The 17,225-nt window shown below is 45.2% G+C and overlaps 1 protein-coding gene across 2 annotated transcripts in view; it reads left to right on the plus strand.

The window, feature by feature from the left end:
* The window catches only part of GDA (guanine deaminase), a 700,191-nt gene that overhangs the window by 350,696 nt on the left and 332,270 nt on the right, over positions 1 to 17,225 (plus strand). For both annotated transcript variants that reach the window (XM_085633026.1, XM_085633025.1), the window contains exon 3: positions 8,991 to 9,079. In XM_085633026.1, the coding sequence (XP_085489152.1) occupies positions 8,991 to 9,079 (89 nt within the window). The remainder of the gene's footprint in view (positions 1 to 8,990; positions 9,080 to 17,225) is intronic.

Consider the following 17,225-nt stretch of genomic DNA (forward strand, 5'->3'; position numbering starts at 1 on the left):
AGGACAACTCCACCCAGTGGCTTACAGATCGAGGAAATTAACACCAGCTGAAGTTAACTACACCATCACAGAAAAAGAGCTACTGGCGATCAAGGACGCTTTCCAGGAGTGGAGACACTATCTATTGGGAGCGAGACATACCGTGACCGTGTTCACAGACCATAGGAACCTAAAATTCCTGAAATCTGCAAAAACCCTTACCCCGAGACAGCTGAGATGGTCGTTGTATTTCGCGGATTTTGACTTCGTGATCACTTTCCGACCAGGAACTAAGAATGGGAAGGCTGATGCCCTGTCAAGATTAAAAATGGAAAAGCTTGAAAGCGACCAAGAATCTAAGACAATCATTCCCGAACACCAAATACTTGGGGCGGTGAGTCAGGAAACCTTCGAGGAAAGGGTAGCTGGAGCAATGTCACAGAAAGAAATGCATGAATGGGCAGAGCAAGAACCTTTCCGAAAGATTCAACATGGACTACCTTGGCATGAAGAAAAACTGTATCTGCCTACTCTAGAGCTTCAGCAATTAGTTTTGAAGAACAATCATGAGAGCAAATTAGCCGGGCATAAGGGCATACAAAAGACTGAAGACTTGATTAAAAGAAACTATTGGTGGCCACAAATGACTAAGGACATTCACTCTCATGTGAAGGCCTGCGGGGTCTGTGCGCGAGGAAAATCGGAGAGACAGTCACCTAGGGGGTATCTCCAACCTATGCCCACACCCCCACATCCCTGGCACACGGTTACTGTAGATTTGATAGTGGACTTGCCTTCCAGTCAGGGTTTTAACTCCATATTAGTATTTGTAGATGCATTCACCAAGATGGCGCATTTTGTTGCATTAAAGGGACTTCCGACAGCTAGAGAACTAGCTCACCAATTTGGCATACACATAGTGCGAGCCCATGGTGTTCCTCGAGTGATTATCTCAGATCGGGGTTCACAGTTCATATCTCGCTTCTGGAAGGCCTTCATGGACAGTTTGGGAGTTGAAACCAAATATTCCACTAGCTATCACCCGGAGACAGATGGGCAAACTGAGAGAGTCAACCAGGAACTAGAACAGTATTTAAGGATGTTTTTGTTAGATCAAGAAGGGGATTGGCCAGAGTATTTGTGGGCTGCAGAGTTCGCACACAATATGCTAAAAATGTTTCTACGGGTTTTTCCCCTTTCTATCTAAATTATGGTAGGCATCCAAATGCTTCTGTAATTGGTAAAGAAATCTCAGTCCCAGCTGTGCAGGAAATAGTACAAAATTTAGCCCAAGTCCATCAGACTGCCACTAATAACTTAATACAAGCCAAGCAGACATACAAGAAATATGCTGACAGGAAAAGAAGGGAAGGTCCTAAACTGCAAGTAGGAGACAGGGTTTGGTTAAACGCTAAAAATCTCAGACTCAAAGGAGATAGAAAATTCCAACCAAAATTTGTAGGTCCTTACCCCATAGAGAAAGTAATCAATCCAGTGACTTACCGTTTGACCTTACCACCTGAAATGAAGATTCATCCTGTGTTCCATGTTTCCTTACTAAAAAAAATATCCTCAGATTTTAGAATGGACCTCCCTCCAAAACCTGTGCACTTAGAATCAGGAGTTGAGTTTGAGATAAAAAGAATTCTAGACTCTAAGAGATCTAAAGGAACAGTTTACTATTTAGTGGACTGGAAAGGCTATGGTCCAGAGGAACGATCTTGGGAGAAATGTTCTGATGTCCATGCCCCCCGTTTGATACGATCCTTTCATCTAAAATTTCCTCGGAAGCCAAGATTGGAGGGACCTCCTTTGAGAGGGGGTACTGTCAGAACCATTACCGACAAGAAACCTTCTATCTGCACTATCAGTGCCCATCAACCAATGAGAAACAAAAAGATCCTAAGAACTCTGACTTGGAGCAAGGCCTGGGAAGTATGGAACCTTAAGATGGCCGACGCTCTGGGGGAGTTAGCGTTCTAGTCTTTCTCATTGTTCCAGAACTCTATGAGAAGCGCGCAACTTAGAACGTTGGCGCACTTCACCTGAACCCGTCACCCTAGCAGCAACCTTGAGTCCGAGTTAGTTTTAGTGAGGGCCTTTCCCGTAGTTTCCTGACAGGAAGAGTTTCCAATTACGCTTACCTTGAACCGTAGCAGTTTCGGAATTCGTGTCTGCGTGTTAAGTTTCACCTCGAGCCTACCGCTCCTGAGGTAGTGTTCGGCTGGAGCTCATGCGCAGTTCAAGAAAGAGTCTGGAGTTCCGCAACAGAAAACCCGTCATCAGTTTGAAGGAGGAGAACCATCGTCAGAGAGTCATGCGTCAGTGAGGCGCGTCTGTTCCAATTGTTGTGAGACATTTGACTGGAGAGTCGGTGAAGAGTTCGAAGTTCCATGAGAAGCACCAGAGCTAAGTTTTGAGTCTAAAGTCACACCGTGTAAATGTTATGATGTAAATAAGGAATAGTGTTGTAGTACTACCCAAGTTCATCTATCTACGAACTGTTCCTGTGAAAAAGAAAAAGAATATTAGAAATTGATACATTCCTGAGAGTAAAAGATAGGTATGACGTAGTTTTAGGGAGTTAAATAGATTGTTGTGAGGTATAAGAGAAGACCACTAACTTTTGTGTTAACATTAGGAACTATTAGAAGAGAGATACGGAGCAGAAAAAATAGCGGTCCAATAGAAGAGAAGCAACACTGGGTTTACAAGCTGGTATGTAGAAGGGGCTATAATATAAGACTAAAGGTTATTAAGAGGAAGGAGATTAAATAGAACTAATAAGTCTAATGTTTATTCAGCCTCCTGAATGATCTAACCAGAAGCCTGTTTAACGGAAAGAAGACCCAACAGGAAGCAGTCAACCAGTGGCAGTCTCTTCTCTTCTCTTTTGTTATTTTATCCAATCCCCCTACCCCCTCCGGAGAAGGCATTAACGCATCTTTCATAGTGCTGCGTTGGTGGTTCTTGGAGGTGGTGTTGGGAAAAGGCATCTCTGTTCCTGCGCAAGAAAGAAAGGGCTTCTGACACCGGAGGGCCTGGGGCTTTGGCAGACTGTTTGCTCTGATTCTTCGTCTTTCTGCCGAGACAATGTACATCCGCTCATATGGAGGGGTCCTTCCACGCATCTCAACCCAAGCGTTTTAGTTTTGTTTTCTGATTTCAATGGGGGGTCGACAGATGCTTCTGTTCTCGAAGTATAGGGTGGGGGAGGGGGTTGGGATTGTTCTTTCCCAAGGTTTGTTCTTGTTTTTTGTTGTTTTGTCGCTCCAACACTCACATGACATTCGGTTCCGTTCCCTTGTGGGACACATCTGGCCTCTTCTCGGCACCTGGGCAGGCGCGCTAGCGATCCCTCTCACGACCATGACTCCCGGTAAGGCTCCCTTCTGCCATTGTGACCACCTACCGCCATGACTGATACACCCGTTCCAAAGGCTTCCCTCCACATACTGCCCTGGAACGTCAACGGCCTCCTGAACCGCTTCAAAAGTATGGCTGTGTTGCGATATGCACAACACCTCGGGGTGGAGGTTCTTGCTGGTTAATCACTGTCCCTTTCTAGCACGTTATGGGTATGATCGAGTATGGCACTCTGGGTTCGCTAGGGGCTCCCGTGGGGTGGTGATCCTGTTGAAGCGTTCCCTCCCCTTTGTGACTTTAAAGGTCATTCACGATCCACGGGGCACGTCAATGGCTCTTTGCGGTTCATTGAATGGTAACCCCCAAACATACGCGACTCCTTCGATGTTTGCAGCGACCCTGGCAAAATCCACCGAACTCGTGTCCTCACTTCCCCTAGGCCCCACTTTCATTGGCGGGGACTTCAATGCGGTTTTGTCCCCAAGCTTGGATACGTCAGACCCCCCATCCCACAACAGAACCGCGCAGGCGAAGCACTTAACGAATTGGTCCGAGTCACTGGGTCCCTGCGACGCATGGCGTGTCTGGCACCCACAGATCAAACAGTTCACTCATACCTCTGCATCCCACCACACACACGCGCGCATTGCTGCAATATTTGTCCCCTCGATAGACTGCGCCGCAATCCAAGACGTCCGTATTCTCCCCAGGGGCATTTCTGACCACTCCCCAGTCCTACTTAGCACAGGGCCCCCTCCTCCCTCAATGCGTCAAACGTGGAGACTGAACGCTTGGTTCCTTCAAGATAAGGATTTCCGGAAGGTAGTGGGACAGGAACTCAAGCAATATTTTTTGGCCAACAATGGGTCAGTGTCTTCCCCAGGTACCCTGTGGGGGGCGAGCAAGGTCACGATCCGAGGTGTCGCTAAGGGTCAGCTCCAGCGCCAGCGGCAGGAGCGTCTGCACCAGATTTCCTCACGAGAGGCGCAAGCGCTGCAACTCGAACAGATCTTGTCTGTGAATGCGGACGCATCCAGGGAGAGACTTCTAGCTCGCCTCCGCGCCGAGATTGGTCAACTATCCATGGAGGGAGCCAAACTCGGCGCGCGATCGTCAGTTGCCAGAGTATACGGATGGGGCAAAAAGAACGGCTCCCTCCTTCACAGATTGGCCACCTATCCCAGGGTGAATCGCATTATCCGTGAAATAGTCGAGACGAATGGCTCGGTGTGCCGTTCCCCGCCGACGATGGCTCATGCTTTCGCCTCCTACTACCGCCAACTATACACGGCTCAACCCCCGGCTATCTCGCTCACAGGCTTGCTAGAGACCGGGAACACTCGCCTTCCACACCTAGATCCCGCCGTCCAGGCAGACCTGGACCGCCCTATCACGTTTGAAGAGATCGGTGAGGCAATAACCCTTACCTCCTCTGGCAAAACGCCAGGCCCAGATGGCCTCCCGCAAGAATACTACGCTCTGTACCGCGAGACCCTTCTACCATACCTTGCTAGGTTGTTTGCGGAGGCGGTTGACAAGGGTTCCTTTCCACCTGAGACAGACATGGCCACCATCATGGTTCTTCCTAAATCCCAACCACCCTCCTCGCGGTGTGCGGACTGCCGCCCCATCTCCCTTATCAACACGGAACTAAAACTTTTTGCCACAATCCTTGCCCAGCGGCTCCAACCGCACCTGGCCGTATTGCTTCACCCGGATAAGTGCGGGTTTATGCCCTCCCGTGGCACCCGGCATTGTCTCCGATGGCTACACCAGGCCCTGGCCCACTGACACCTGCACACCCCATACTTGGCGGTCCTCCTGGTGGACTTCGAAAAAGCCTTTGACTCGGTGGAGTGGGGGTTTCTGGATGCCGTTCTTACCACGATGGGCTTCAGTCCACATTTTCGAGGCATGGTCCGTGTCCTATACGCCTACCGGAGAGCTCGGGTCCTAGTCAATGGGGTCTTGTCAGAGCCCTTCCCCGTTTGTTGGGGAACAAGACAGGGGTGCCCCCTCTCCCCATTACTTTTTGCCTTGGTGGTGGAACCTTTGGAGGTCCGAGAAGCGTGTGCAGGGATGGGAGTGGCCCAATGCAGAGGCCGACAAGATTGCCCTCTGTGCGGACGATGTCCTTATCTACCTGGCAGATCCCGCCCTGTCCGGTCCTCACTGCCTTCGGATTCTTCAATCCTTCAAGCGGGCTTCCGAACTCCGACTGAATCCCGACAAGTCGGTCCTGGTCCCTCTCCACCTATCCAGAGAATGCTGCGACTGGCAGTCCAACATACCACTCCAGCGCCAATCGTTTAAATACTTGGGGATGTGGGTGACTCTGCTCCCCGAATTGGGCTGGGCCCTCAATGTTACTCCTCTGGTGAAGAAAACTAAATCAGATCTCCAAAAATGGCAGACGTTACCTCTGAACCCTATGGGGAGAGTCGCCCTCTTTAAAATGATGATTCTCCCCGGGTTCCTCTATGTCCTCCAAAACACCCCCTTCTGCTTATGAGGACCTGGTTCTGAGAACTGGACAGTATGGCCTCTAAGTTCCTATGGGAAAGGGAAGGGCTCGCCTGGCCCTGAACGTCTGTAGGATTCCATCATTCGATGGGGGCCTGGGGATGACTCATTTATATCTTTATTACCTGCCCACGCACTTACTCTCCATACACAATTGGTTTAATGGAAGTTGGTCCGACCCAGCCTACGGGCTTGAGCTGAACACACTGGATCTGACTGGCATCCAACCTATGCTATATGGGGACCCCATTCCATCCCGACTACCAGAGGTGATGCGCTCTGTGCTGGTGGCCTGGCGGGCTGCACTGAGGCACACTCAGTGGACACGTAAGATGACCCAGTGTACCCCCCTCTGGCAGGGCTCCTGGCTCAAGGAAGTGAGTGGACTGCAGGGCTTTCGTTCCTGGGATCTTATTGGGATCTCGCAGTTGGGTGATGTGTAAGCGAGCAGTCACATGCGCTCCTTCGCGGACCTCCGAACCTGATATTCCTTGCACCAGTCCCAATTCTACAAATACTTACAGCTGCGTCACGCCCTCCATGTGCACCTCCCCAAAGGCACGCGGATTCCTGAGGCACAGATCATGCTTGGGGACCTACGGAGGGGGGAATCTCCCGCATCTACCGCACACTAATTAATAACACCCCGAGCACACTAGGCCGTATCTGACACCAGTGGGAGCAGTGGGTGGAAGCTCTGGACGAGGAGGACTGGCGCAACGCCGTTATGGCCCCCAGGACTGTCACCGCTTCCGCCAGACTCCGCATGGTCCAACTTTATTATTTGCATGCAGCCTACCTGACCCCATCACACCTTCACCGGGCTGGTTTTAGCCCGACCCCACTTGCACCAGATGCGCCCAGGAACCTGCCGACTTCTTCCACATGGTATGGGCTTGTCCCTGACTGGCACGGTTCTGGGGCAACATTGAAGAGTAACTCTCGGAGGTGTTGGGATGGGAGGTTCCCCACGATCCTCGACATGCACTCCTGGGTTTTACGGATGGGTTGGATGGGTCCAGGAATGAAAAGTTGTTTCTCACTACCGCAATGGTCGTGGCTAAAAGGGACATAGCCACTTCTTGGAAACGCTCGGACACCCCGACCGTTGGACGTTGGCGAAGCGGGGTTGACTGGTGCGCCACACAAGAGAAAGCACTATATGAGGCACATGATTGCCCCAAGAAATACCGTAGGGTGTGGGGGAAGTGGCTGGGGAGATTGGTTTAGTTCTACAGGAAATGTCTACTTGTACTACTTTTGTGTTTTGCCAGATCCGCATATTGGGACAGTCTAGCCGATGAATATATCTGTGCTCTTTCAATGTACCGTGATGAGTGGCTGTTATTGTGTGTGAAAACAATAAAAATGTGTTTATCAAAAAAAAAAATTACAAAGCAGGGCATAAAATAACTCTTAAAACTTTGCAATAATCTGAGTTACATGTTACTCTGGGAGGTAATGAGAGCTAACTTCTCTCTTGTGGAAAACACTAAATTGGAGAGCTATTAATGATATCTTTAATATAGATGGATGCTGTAGGAACACGTCCACTCCCTGCATACTTAACCTAGATGTAAATTATTATAGTTTTCCTCAAAGCTGATCTGTGCAGTTAAAGAAATCTGGACATATTAGTAAATCATAATTGTATATCAATTTGGTTTGCATGTAGACTACAATTTTCTCCACCACTGAGTGTGTCATAAAATTCAATATTATTTTGTAAGGTATTCCCAGGTCTTTTTTTTTTATTAATTTGAGATGTATATAGGTCTGGTACTTTTTTCTTTGATATACCTTACAAATGCAGTAATTGTTTCCAGCAAGGAGAATGAGTCAGCATTTGCTGACTGTCTAGAAAAAGCATGGGGAGAATAATTAACTTTTTTGAAAGGTGTTAGAAGTTACTTTAATGGTACCCATGTTGATTTCTAATAGTATTTTGTATTGTTAAACCTTTTCTATTTGGAACTTCTTATCTAAACTGTAATCTAAGTACACTGATGCACCTCAGCATTAATTTTTTCCTAAAATGCTTTACTGTCCACTAGTGCTGGAAACAGGTTAATTCTGACAGGAGGGTGCACCATTTTTGAAAAGGGGTGCATTTGAATGTGTGAAGATTTCCACCTTTTAGGTAAATTGCCGAGTGCTGTAGATAATATTTTGAATTAATTGTGGGAATCTTGGGGTCCACATTGAAATTACATAATTAGCAGGAGCTATGAAAAATTGGCTGCCGCACATGCTCACACAAACAGCAGCCATCTTTAGTGTTTGTAAAACTAAATCACTAGTATGAGAGGGCATTCTTGTGTGTGCACACATGTGCCTCAACCATCCTTTAATGATTTTACTTTAAGTAAAAAAAGATTACAGGTGCATGTGTGGTGGCCATCATGTAATGATTACTAGAAATCTCCCACATGTTTGTTCATGCATAGCATCCATCTTGGATGAGCTTTTCTTTTAGTTTAAGTTTAAAAAAAACATTCCATGAGGGCCACAGGACATGCACACACATGTTCACGCACTGGTAGCCACATAGTTAAAATATAATTTCAAGATGACTGCCCACCATTGTATATGCAGTGGAACTCAGAGGACGTGTGGGCTGAGAGAGCAAGCGGCCATTGGTGGTCATGCTTTTTTAATGTACAGAGAAAGGGCTCGGAAGAAGCAGGCGAAAAGCAACAGAGAGGGAGTGAAAATAGTCTCTCATGCTTATAGAGCAAGGTCTGATGTCAGCTGTAAAAGGATGCCATCATGCAGTCAAAACATAGTGAGACTAAAATGCTCCTTGGGTTGGACAAGCACAAGAATACACAAGAAAGCCATCAAATTAGGAGAAGAAAAGGAGAAGCAAGGGGTGGACACAAAGCCCACTTTAAGTCTATATTGCAACAGCTAAAGTTGAGTGTAGACATACCTCAAACATTGGAACATATAACCCACAGTCAAAGCGCACATCTTTTTTGGATAGACAGAGAACATCGGACTGGGTCAAAAGAGTCTGGAGAGTAAACTTCTTTTCATATCCATAATGAAGTACAATGCAAATGAAACTTGTTTCCATATTCATAAAAAATGATATGTCTCTTGTTTTGATTTATTTCTAGATTGAGTTTTTTGAAGAAGAGGATAAGCAAGAAAAAGCTGCCAAGGAATGGGGATTCAACGTATTGGACATAAGACAACTAAAGAAAGAGTACATATCTATCACTGTTTACATTCATTTGTTTTGTTTTGTGTAGAGAGGAAAGCATTAGGCAAGCAAATAGGGAAGGAGATGGTGGCGATCACAAAAGAAATACTAGCTAAATATATATGTATGAAAAATGTGCCTCTATCTTGTTAAAACTGTATATAGCATCAAAAATATAAGAAAACCCAAGTATGTTTTCCAAAAGTGAGCTCTATACCCCAAAATTAAACATTAAGAATAGTTATTCTTTGAACAACTCCAATATCAACTACAAATGTGAAGTAGCTTAAACATTTGGAGAGAATGTTGAACTGTGACATTAATCCCTCAGCTTCTAAGGCTTCCCTTTCCCTTACCCCCACTGCTGCTTTGCCATTATTTTACGCTTGTGGCAGTTTGTGCTTACTCCTTCATAACTTTTTTCCACAAAAGGTATACTGGCCAAATTTGCTTCTTTTTTTCAAAAATTTAAGAGATTCTAAAGATATTTAGGGTTGTGGACTCATCTTGAGAGAACTGAGCAAACATGCAAAAAATATAGCCACATTTATAATTTTTTGAAATGGTGAAAACGTTATGTGCAAGAAAGCGTATTTGTTTTCTAAAAATGGCCTCAACAAAAGGTTTACTATGCTAAGATCACCATCTTGCAAGCTTTCAGGAACAAGCAGACAAGTGAAAGAAAATGCATTTCTTAGCCACTGTTATACATTTTTCTAAGTAGTCAATTGTTTTGTTTTTTGTATATCATACCTACTTTCGGTTTGTGGTGGGAAACGGTGTGAAACCCATTGGTGAGCCCAGAAAGCTATACATTTCTGAAAAGTAGACAAAGTTCCAGTTTCAGCAAGGGGTCAATTACTCATGGTTTTCCTGTAAAAACCATTCATTTAAATAAAATATAATGAAAATAAGTAGGAAAAATATAAATAGTTGACAATGCTTTCATCAGTAATTTTTTGTCCGATGGTACAATAGTAATGTACTGTTCATTCTGGTCATAACGAATAATGTTTGTTAGTTGTCTAAAATCACACCATAACCAGAGAAAACAACTGAGCTGCAGCTTGTAATGATATTTCATTGTATACCAAGCATGAAACAATACCTATAGTATAATCTGAAGAATGAAAAATGGGTATGAAAGAAACCTATGCATTGTACAACTCTGAATTTGGGGTTACCCATACTATCATATAATTGACAGGGCCTTTTGAATTTTGCAAAATGTGTAGTTTCTTGCACATTGATTTACTTTTTGAAGCCAAAAATGGACAAATGTTAATGATAATGACACATGTTCTACTATTCTGTATTCTCACACTTCTTCCCATAAAAATGGTAAACAACTTGTGTGTCTGGGTGTATCACCCATGACAGAAAAGGCCCCAAAACGCAATGTGGACACATCACAATATTCGCCTTGCAAATTGATCCGTTTTTGCGATGTGGGTAGCAGCGTTTTTTATGCGGTGCTCCACTGACACTCAGGCAAACCTACCAAAATTAGATATTTCTGAAAATTAGACATCAGAGGTAGTACATGGTGGTGGTACTTGCATGAATCCCACTATGTATTTTTACTCAGCTTGCCATGTATTCCTCAAACTTTGGCTAGTCATGTATTTTCTTAACATTTCTGTTTGAGAAAGTTCTGGAATCTGCAGAGATCCACAAAATTCCTTTCACCCTGAATTTATTTTCACACTCCTCCCAATAAAAACAGTGCCCCACTTGTATAGCTGGTCCTACCACCTGCAACACATTCGGACACAAAGTGCACCATGGAGACCTCAAGTTTTCGCCATGTAAATTAATAGCAGTGGTATTTGGGTCTGGGCTCAGCCATCACCCAAGGAAAACTACTTAACTTGTACGTTTCTGAAAACAAGACACACAGGGTGGTGTGACTTGCATGGATCCCATGACGCTTTCCTACCGAAAATAGCTTTAAAAAGTCAAACATTTACTAACCACAAATTTTACTCACTATTCTGAGGGACTGTTTCAGAATCTGTGCAGAGGAACACAGTTTCTGCCGCCCAGCAATCACACACTTCTCCCAATAAAAATGGTGATCCACTTATGTGACTGGACCTATTGCTCATAACAGGAACGGTTGTGACCATACAAAGTCAATATGGTCTTCAAATAGTCCTTGGTTTGCTCCGTTCTTGTCTCAGGTAATCGAACCAGTCACACAAGTGGGGCACCGTTTTAACCAGGAGAAGGGTGGAAATGCTGGATAGTAGGAATATTTTGGATCCCCACACCTGGACACCCAGTCAGAGCACTAATCTGTTGCACTTGACATTGAGAGGGCTATTTAGCTTCTGAGCAATTGCGGAGCAAACAGGTGCTGGTTCAGTAGTGAGCCAGCTCCACGAAAATTGTAGTTGGGAATGCGAAACTGTGGCAAGAATCAGGCTTCAGTGGCCCTCCACATGTACCCTAACACCATGGTCCCCGACAAACAGAAGGTACCCATGACACTGTTCATCAAGGAATTGATGTCAAAGTAGAAGAAGGACAAAGTAGACAGCAATGAACCACCCCTAATTTTGAATTGCTGGACCTAATATTAGATTTGCCAGAGGCCCAAGTCCCGGCCAACAAAAATGTTATCGGGCTCCTTATTAAGGAGTTCAGATCTGAAATGCCACCCTTCACCAGGATTTAGAGAAGTCTATATTCAAACCAGACTAGATTCTGCAATGTGCATAGACGAGACTTAATAAAATCAAAAACTTCATGGCAGACCAAGCACACGAGCAAGATGCCCTCGCTTTAGAGGCCGAACAAGCTCAGATCCTGGAGTAAGTGGAGTACTACGGAAATAGGTCCGGGAAAAAACTTTAGGATCAGAGTTATCAACCCAGAGCTTTGTAATGCAGAACTTCTCTCAGGTGATAATTCAGTGGACATTATCATTGATCGAACACACATAATGTATTGATGTGGATCAAATCTGTCAAAAGCTACCTCCTGATGGGCCAACCAGAATCTACTTCTGCAAGCTGAAAGAGAGCATTATGAAGGCTTCTTGAAAAACAGATTCACTTAAATTTAGAGGTGACTCGATATCCATGTTTCGGGATCCGTCCGTCGCCACTCATGTGAAATGCATGCCTTTTGTTTTTTTTTTTTTTTTTTTTTTTTTTTTGAAACCGTTTATTGCAGTTCGTAAAAGTTACAGGTATGGGCCTACAACCATCCGGCCGGCCGCTAGTGCATGCCTTTTGTTGATGTATCCTCTGCCCTCTGCCAGAAAGTAATTATTTACAGATGAGGGTATCTGTTCAAACCATCCTTTGCCAGCAGTGGCAAGATCACACAGTTCGCCACTCTTAAGAGGCCCCGTGAGATATCGGGAATCTTGGATTCCTCAGCGGACACTGGCGTCCATGAAGGTGTGCTAAAACACCACCTGACCTACATTCCTAAACAAAACCCTTGACTTCTAAGGCACAAAGAAAGGCCTGTATACAACGTTGCAACAGAGACAGAGAAGCACATCTAACATCATTGGATAATTACTGTTTCTTTATGGCTTGAACTTTGCTCCCCACTACCTGGACTCAAAGGCGAGTTCCATCAACCCTCTCTGAGTCTCACATTTTTCTGAATTGTCCTTTCTGATTTCTTCTGAATTCACTCCTCTCCACTCCTTGTTGTTTAAGTTTGCTACAAGAGCTCCCCTTCTCTGGGGTGTTGTGTGAAGTCCCTAGCCAAGGCCCTAGTTTGGTATGCCCCAGATTCTGTCCCTTAATTCTGGGAGTGTGAATGTTCACCCCACTTAACCTGATATCCAGGTTTTTAATTACTTACTATTTTGCTATGGTTCATATTTACTCTTTTGTGCTGTTTACTTGTTCCTACAGACAAAGTACTTGATGGGGAAGGGCGGTGCGTGTGGTAGGAAAGGCAATGGCAGATTGGTAGGAAATGGCCAAGGCCTGGGTACACAGCTCTTTTATGTGTTAGGACTATTGGGGCGGGTGGGGAATAATAATCATGGTGCCCATAATGTCCAAAGTAATCAGGAATACCCACTGTGACTACCTTTCCTAGCTTTTCAGTGGTTGACATTAAGCTAATAACTCTGAGCTGCCAGTTTCTGAATTTCCCAATTATGTGGCAAGCAACACTAAAGCGGCTACTTAGTAAGTGGTGTGATATGGTATTACTAGAAGAGACCCATCTCATTAGTTGGGACAAACCATGCATCAAATTGCTTTGGTTTCCTCATCAATAGCATTCCCCTGTAAAGACTAAGGGTGTGCCCATATTGCCGGTAAGAGATTTACTGTTTCAACTTGATACCCTTTTGTGTGAGAATAGGGTAGGATGATTGTTATTCGTGGTAGCGTTTTAGATCAAGAACTTACAGTATTTTCAACGCATGGCCCAAATGATGCTAAAAATGTATTCTACCTATCATTCTTCCCTGTGTACAACTATTCTCCCAGGAGCTATTGCTCATAGGAGGAGACCTCTGCACTGTTTTGGGTCAAGAGTCTAGACAGATCCGTCTTAATGCAGGCTACATTTGTAACACCTAATGCAGTATCAGATGGTATTGAATCGCTGGAAGTTGTTGAAGCCTGCCGACTATCATACAGGCCCAAAAGAGAGTACAACTATTATTCAAGAGTCCATAAAACACATTTTGCAGTAGTCTTCTTCTTTGCTAATAGGCTGGCTTATGATAAAGTGTTTGCAGCAGCGATCGCGGTCTGTATGCTCCTAGATCATTCACCAATCGCACTGATGGCACTACCTTTGGGCCTCGGGTGTTCCCTCTACCTTTCGTACTGGCCACGGAGTCTTCAGTTCAGAAAAATACAACCAATCGAACAGTAAACAGTGTCCCAGTCAACTGCATTGTTTACAAGTTGGTACCTTCCGCCCACAATATATTTTGCTCCTTAACAAACCCAGCTGAAACCTTCCCAGGCCTTAAAGAGAAACCGCAAGTATTTTCAACTGTGTCAAGTTTTCATATCAACTATTTGAAATCTGCTGGTGTGGGGGTTGCAGACCCGACTCAGAGCACACAGCAACACCTTGACTAGAGCAGTTTAACATGTACAGAAGGTCTCCTATCTTATATGTGTATATGGCTACCTGCACAATTGAATGACTTGTATGGCTTCAACCACCCCCCATTATTGAATACTCTTAAAAGATCTTTATCGCTGGGGCTCACTATAATTGTCCTGGATCAGCAGGATTAACAGCATCAAAATGAAATTTCTCCTTGCCATACTATATGTAGCGCAGACACGTCCCCCAGAGGTTCTACAAGGGACTCTACTGAAGATCCATTCTCTTTCATCTGGGAGGGCTGATCCACTAGGGTATAAACCATGAGCAAAGGGTGATCAAGGTCTCCCGTAAGTTTCTCGTTATATAAAAACGGCCCCAATTTGCCCAAGAAAAGAATAGATGCTGGATCAAATCCTGGATAATTATAGAAGATCCTTTATTTGCCCTATCCCACTACAACATATACTCACGTCACCAACCATGTAGGTCAACATTCCCATATACCATTTGGGTACTGTTGGAACATGGAAGTGCCTGATTCGCACTGGGCATGTTGCAACCTTTCCGGGTGCACTGATCCCACTGACTCACAACCGTAATTTTCCTCCAGATAACCAGGACCCTTCTCTTCTACAACATGGTTTGTAACCTTCGTAGGAGCCACAAACCCGTCAATAATGCTGACTTTGTTACCATTGATGAATATGTAGTTAGCCACCCTCCCCAGAGCGGTGATAGATGTAATGTCTTCTGGTCAGGAACGGGTGAGGGGATTCTATCCAGGAGGCAGAAAATGAACTGCATTGAAAACAGTATTAAATGAGGCTTCCACCCTAAAAAGCGTCTCCCACTTTTAGTACTAACTATATGCTGGTCCTGACCCATTGTGCCACACCTGTATACCAAGGTAAGAGGAGGAAGAGGGCCTGGATCTGAGGGCAGACACATGGGAAGCCATGCGACAGCCTCCAGCTGCATGAAATATTAAAAGAACTCGCCTTACGGTATTAACAAGATGGTGTTTGACCTTAGTCAGGATCCGGGTTATTCTTGAACGTCTTATACATGTTGAAATGGCTGCCAGACAAGACATACTATGCCTCACATGTGATGGTTTTGCCCCCAGGTCCAGGCATTTTGGGTGGCCCTGTTAAATTTCTATAAAGAAACCACAGTTATTCCCCTTCTCCTTGACCCTGTGGTGCTTCTGTTGGGCTAGGATAGGATATATCAAATGCCTTCAGCAATCTGACGTCTCCTCACCCAATTTCTCCTAGCATGAGAATTAACTCTGGCTCACTGTTCGAAACAAGTGACCACTCCGCTGATGGGCTTGGGTCGATGAAGAGTTGGCATATCTGTAAAAATGTAACGACTGACCGCACTACTATCCAACAGAATGTCCCCATTCGAAGGTGTGTGGTGGCAGTTACTTACATAAAACAATGCAGGTTAGGGAATGGCGAATGGCACAACAAGTCCCTGAGCTGGTAAAGAAGAGCCACTATCCTTGCATTTCTTGCTCCTCAGAGCAAAGTACCTCAGATTTAGACAATGAGCCCGACATGGACTGTAATTATTCAACTTATGTGGCCACTGATCGGTTGGCTCCCCATCGGCTTCATGGAGCACTGAAAGGTGGCCTGGCTTGTTATGTATCGATGTGCCGAATGGCTTATTTGTGCCTTTCTTAGACCCTTTTTGGGGCGCCCTCACAGAGAATCTACTCATCCCTACTGTCAATGCACAGAGACCGGCTGCGTTTTATTTTCTCGATGTAACACTAAGTCGGTGTTTGTTATATTTCCCTTTTTCTCTATATTTTTCTTCTTTGTTGTTACCAATGTTACTAAAAAAAAAAAGTGAGGAAAAAACAGAAAGTCCTTCTGGTGAGAGCACCATAAGGATTTTCTACTTTCGTATGGTTGACATTAAACTCAACCCTCTACAGAGGTAGTGCACTTGACATGAACAGTTCGTCAAACGCACTGAAGGGGTTAACCTAAGCAATTTATTGGTCCAAATTAAGCAAAGATGGAAAAGAGAATTATGTCTGTTGAAACAGATACATTTTCAGCAATTTCCAGAACTTCCAATGATTCATTTTGGCCCTAAAGGTGACCAGAAGCCAGTTCCATGGGCTTTGGCACCGGAGCCGAGAAGGCTCCAGCACCCTCCCCTGTCAGTTTGAAATAAAAAGAGGCCAGGGGTGGGGCTTCTCCCGATCTCAGCGCCCTCCTAGGAGCACAGAGCAGAAGCTTCTCGGAAATACTCAAAGGACCTGTCTGAGAGAAAGCTGAATGAGTCAAAGGTTTTTTTAAAAGGATTCTGCTTTTGGCAGCCAATGCAGTGTTTTCAAGGCGGCCGAAGCTGAACCGTATTTTCGTCTTCCAGTTATGAGCTTCTCAAACCCAGCTTTGCACTTGGAGTTTCACCAAAGTTTACAAGACATCACAGTAGTCCAGGCTATTTCCGGGAATACCGCTTGATTAATAATGCCTGTTTAATAATATACCAATAACTCGAACGCAGCCTTCTTTGGAGGCTGCGCTCAAATCTGTCACACCTTACGTGGGCAGTGAAGCAGCCTCGTCTGACTTGGGAGATAATTTCCCTCCCCTACAAACGGGGCTGTTTGTAATATCCTAATTTAGAGTTGTACAATTTAAGGGCCCTGGGACATTATGCACATTTGTGTATGTTTCAACCACTGTTCCAGCTGTTGCGGGGGGGGGGGGGGAGGAATAGGGGGATGGTGGGGTCGAAGCAGACAGTAAGGCACCACAGTGGCTTAACATCCTCAGATGAGCTGCAAACAAATGCCCATTGACTGAAACAGATAGGGCAGGTTGCAGGGTACGGGTCTGACACAAGCGTATATTGCATGCAGGGTTGATGACAATGTACGCCCCAAGTAAGCCCTTAGCTTTTAATTCAAGTCTGCCCCCAAATTGCGAGCCGGCAGCCGCCAAACACCTGTGTATAGGCTGCACCTCAACTGCATGGGAGATCTTTTTCCAGAGGCGTTCATACCTCCCGAGGCCATCCTAAACCAAGTACGGCACACAAACCTAGATATGTTTTCTGTATAACAGGTTCG

The sequence above is a fragment of the Triturus cristatus genome, chromosome 2_1 (genome assembly GCF_964204655.1).
Source record: "Triturus cristatus chromosome 2_1, aTriCri1.1, whole genome shotgun sequence".
NCBI classification, from domain to species: Eukaryota; Metazoa; Chordata; class Amphibia; order Caudata; family Salamandridae; genus Triturus; species Triturus cristatus.